Source organism: Pygoscelis adeliae, unplaced genomic scaffold, assembly GCF_000699105.1.
Source record: "Pygoscelis adeliae isolate BGI_AS28 unplaced genomic scaffold, ASM69910v1 Scaffold126, whole genome shotgun sequence".
Lineage (NCBI taxonomy): Eukaryota > Metazoa > Chordata > Aves > Sphenisciformes > Spheniscidae > Pygoscelis > Pygoscelis adeliae.
In genome coordinates this window covers 1,098,031-1,102,682 of record NW_008824896.1, presented here as the reverse complement: position 1 = coordinate 1,102,682, position 4,652 = coordinate 1,098,031, and the positions used below count along the sequence as shown (strand labels likewise).

General features: G+C 42.6%; 1 protein-coding gene across 1 annotated transcript in view; it reads left to right on the top strand.

Moving 5' to 3' along the window:
• FAM129A (family with sequence similarity 129, member A) overlaps positions 1-4,652 on the top strand; it is a 67,059-nt gene that overhangs the window by 59,809 nt on the left and 2,598 nt on the right. The window contains exons 13-15 of the mRNA XM_009324658.1: positions 211-318; positions 2,176-2,287; positions 3,226-4,649. Coding sequence (XP_009322933.1) covers positions 211-318; positions 2,176-2,287; positions 3,226-4,649 — 1,644 coding nt within the window. The remainder of the gene's footprint in view (positions 1-210; positions 319-2,175; positions 2,288-3,225; positions 4,650-4,652) is intronic.

Below are 4,652 nucleotides of genomic sequence, written 5' to 3'. Positions count from 1 at the left end.
AGAGATCCCAGAAAACCAGATTGTAGGGAATTTTTGTAAAAGCTGAAATAACTCGCATGGGAATTCAAACCCCTGAGTGCACCCGTGATGTGGTATCCTTTGGGATTCACCCGTCACCAGTTACAGGTTAACAAGAACCAGTTCCTCCTATGAGTGATTAATAACCCCAAACACGTTTGGGCTTGTTTCTCTTTTTGTCTGTTTTGACAGCAATATGATTATGACAGCAGCACTATCCGGAAGAAGATATTTCAAGAAGCACTGGTACAGATTACTTTGCCCACAATGCAGAAGACACTGGCTTCAACGTGCAAACCAGTAGGTTTCTGTGATTAAAAAAAAACCAATAATAAAAGGCAGGGAAGGATTAACACCTTGGCAGTAAATCCTCAACTCTGTAAAGCTGTTTTCTCTTGGGGAGCCATGCAGATTGGCTGCCTGCTCGGCCAAATGACGCTTTGATTTGCCAGTTCGTGGATTGGGTAGATATGGAGCATAGGGAAAATTTCAGGAAACAGAGAAACTGTATATACAGCTTGCTTTCTCAAAGATAGTTGCAGACCTTTGCCCATCCCCATTTCATTTCTTCCCTAGAGATCTGAAGTCCTCTCAAACTGGACTCCTCTTGACAGCTACAATTGTAGGTTATGAGCTTGTCCTTGTGTTCAGCAGCCCTGCTGCAGGCTGCAATTCAGTCCGTGGGAGAGGGCACTTTCCTCTTCAGCAGCACCCTGAGCCACATGCAAACTGGTGATGACCTCCTTCAAAGCCAAATGCCTGCTTGGGCAGCAGGAGCAGCAAGCAGACAGGCCATGCGCTTGCTTTCAGTGATTTTAAATGGAAGTAATAATTGCGTCAACAATCAGGAAACAAACATACAGAGACGATCTCTGTTGCCCTTAATCATACAGGTAGATTAGTACTCAGCAAATGCAGCTACCAGAGTTTTATGGAGATTTTATCAGTGTGGCTACATCAGGGGCCAGTTGGAATGCTGTTCACCTTGGCTCAAAATAAATAGTCTGTACCCTTCTTGAAGCCCATGCATATCCTCTTGCATTTTCACTGTACCTGCTGAAAGATGACTGCCCTAAGCCAGCCCGGCCTCTCTACCCTTTTGTTTCCCTTGATGTTCATCAGTTCCTGGAGGCTGTAAGCTCTCACCCACGGTGTGCTGCTCTTGCTGATGCTCTGCAGCTTGTTTCAGTTTCAAAAACAAACTTAAAACCAAGTGTTTTGCCAAGTTATGCTTGCGAGTCTTTGAGTATGGATTATTAAAACTTACAACTTTCAAAAATATATTTAAAATCACCCTCTTCTGTATGTCACTCTACTTTCTTTACTATTCCCCAAAATAATAGTGTCTTGTAGAGTGTCAGCAGTGCTTTCAAGACATGATGTCTACGCACAAGGGCAAGCATTTCATCACCTTGAATATATGTAAAGAGGGTGGAGTCCCGCATTGTGTCTCTGTCATACAGGACGGAGGAAGCGGTGGTGGTGCAAACTTCCCGCAAGCCCTTTCTGTTTAATTCCCCACAAGCCTTTTGCGTTTGTGCCTCTGCAGAAATGAGCAGCCAGCGCTGGAAGCGAATGTGTGGCACAATTGATATGCCCAGCCAAGTCTTGACCTTTTACTTGAAAACCTCCAGATGTTTGTATGTAGGCATTCTACAAGGCTTCTAGAAGTGGGCAGAGGTCACTTAATTTACTTTTTATAGACCACCAAGTAGCTGCTTAGTGATAATGACTCAGTTATTGTCTAGACAGCCTATTGCATATAAATCAGTAAGCTAAAAACGTTACACTCCTATTAGAAAAACAAAATGAAACCCTGTAGCTCCCATGCTCACCATGGATTTGCCTCCTTGGACAAACAGTGAGTGAGGCATTTCCTCACCAGCTATTTACTTCAGAATTGTTTATTATAGTGCAGATGGCAATCATCTATAGTGCTTTTAAATGTAATTGTAGTGCAAGAATACTGTTTGAGAAGTGCATAATAAATTGTGAACTTACATAGTTCCTTTAGTCATAGTTCAAATAGTTCACCTCAAGAGCCAGCAAGGAGCATTGCAAGACCCGCTAGATGGCATCTCCAAGGTGCTCTGTTGAAGTAGGACTCTCCGAATCTCTCGTTTTTATATATCTGTTCCTTTCTTTGTGTCTGCACAGGAGCTGCAGAAATACGAGCAGTTCATTTTTGCTGATTACACTAGCGTGATCCAAGTAGAGAATGTGTATGAAGAGATTTTATATCAGACACTGCTTGAAGAAACCCTGAAAGGTAAGAACATCCTTGAGGTGACAGTAATAACATTTCGGCTGTTGGCCAGTGAGCTCTTGCTTCAGAGCTTCCCAGAGTCCTAATCTGGCTGTTTCAGACCCAGGCCCCACTTTCCTGAAGGCTGGTGGTTACAATGCTACAGTGTTTGGATTCAGCTCACTAAAGATGTGTGGCAAGCCCTAAAATCTGAATTATGGGGCAACTTTACTAAACCTGGAAAACTCCAAGTGATAGCTTGGCACAAGCCTATTTCTAACAAAATGTAATTATGCCAACTTCATTTTATCTTGATTCCCTGGGCCAAGGAGTGAAATTATGCTCTTGTTTGCATAGACTCAGTGATACCTAATGGCAACAAAAATTAATTTCCCCAAATGAAATGTACTGCTGGATGTAGTTTCCAGTACATCACTGATGCCAGTGCAGCACTCCCTGCAAATCTCTCTGCTTTTGTGTCGGAAAACGAAACTATTCTTGATGGCATATGTAGATGTATAAAATACTTTTATCTCTCTGGATCTGTCTGTCTATATCCTAGACAAAAGACAAGCTTCTGCATTGCACAATAAGTTTTAATAGCTCCTCTTTGGCACTCTTGTTCAAAAATATCAGTCTAATAATTAATGTAACGAGCACACATTTATTCATATATTCAGTGTAAATACTTCTGCATTGAAACATTACCTTTGTGCATTGCGGGTCCTCTGGTAGTTTTCTATTACAGCAATGCTTAGGTCAATATTGAAGTTCCATTATTCAGAACAGATAAAGTCCACCCCCCCCAGAGAAATGTAAACTAAAAAAGCAAGCTGAAAATGAAAATTACTGTTGTCTGTAATATCAAAATGTATGACATTAGAAACTCAGGAAAATGGTGTACCTCTTTCAAGGTACCTCTGTCAGTCTTTCCAAAACAGTTTGATCTTTGTTTTATTTAGTGATAAAAGAAGCTGCCATTATGAAGAAGCACAACCTCTTTGAAGATAACTTGAATTTGCCCTGTGAAAGCGTGTCCAGCTTAACGGACCTGAAGACCCCTTCAGGATCAGCACAAACCACTCCTGCGAAGAAGCCTTCCACCGCCCGAGCCGAGACGTCAGACACTGAAACTCAAAGTGACGAAACGCTCATTGTGACGGAAAAAATTTCTTGGGAGAAGGATGCTGACAATAGAAAGTCATCAGACAAAGAGGCAGTCACTTCTGTTAATACAGCTGGTGATCAGGCAAGCAAAAGTGAAGAAATGGTCGTTACAGACATCGGTGAAATACAGGAATCCCTTCCAGCTACCCTTACAAAACAAGAAGGTGCAGAGGAAAAAATCGTTTTGGAGAATGAAGACATGGTGAAAGCTGAGTGTGTAGCGAACACTGAGAAAGAGCTTGAGACACAACAAGAAGCTGTGGAGGAAGAAGTAGCTCCTGGAACTGAAACTGCAGTGAAAGATTTTGGAGCCAGCGCTAAAAAAGAACTTAGGGTACATGAAGGAGCAGTGGAGGAAAAGGTAACTTCTGAGAGTCAACTGGCAACGGATGCTGCGTTTGTCAGTGGCACTGAAAAAGAAAGCAAAGCACAGGAAGAAGTTGCTGAGATAAAGCTGACTTCCCCACATGATAATGTAGCAGAAGCAGAGATTTTAGGGAATGCAAAAAAGAAAATCAAGGTAGAAAAAGAATTATCTCAGAGTGAAAATGTGGTAGGAACAGGGTTTGAAGAGGCTAGTAAAAAAGAAAGCAATGACCAAGGAGCGAGTACTGAGACAAGGGTTATTTCCCAGGAAGAAAACACAGGGAATGGCGGGTTTGGGGATAATCCTGAAATAGAAAGCAAGTCAGAAGAAAAGAGCTGTAAATCCCCTGACGATGTGAATGAGATAAGGAGTTTGCTGATGGTAACAGTTGAGATAGCAGCAGATACTCCAGCTGAGAACATAAAGGAGATTTGTGAAGGTGAGAGATTAAAGTTGCAGGAGCACAATAAAGGGAATGACGAGTTGAGTAAAATGGCTGTGACAGAAATTCAAGTGAGCCAGACAATGATGAATAAAGATGCAGCAGAATGCGCAGAGTTCAAGGAGGACCGACCATCTTCATCTAGTCTGGGGACAGATGGTACGAATTTAGAGAATGTGTCCAAGGGGGCCTGTGGTATAGCAAAAGCAGAGTGGCTGGTGGAAAGCTCAGATACACCTCAGGAGGCAAACGCAGAGGTGGATATCAAGCAAAGCGTTTGGTATACAGGTGTGGGAAGCTGCCAAAGTGATAGACTGCAGCCAGAGGAACACACTGAAAATGTGTCTGAAGGCAAAATATTAGATGGGGAGGAAGGAGGAGCAGGGAATAGCCATGCCGTCCCAGTGGAGGTA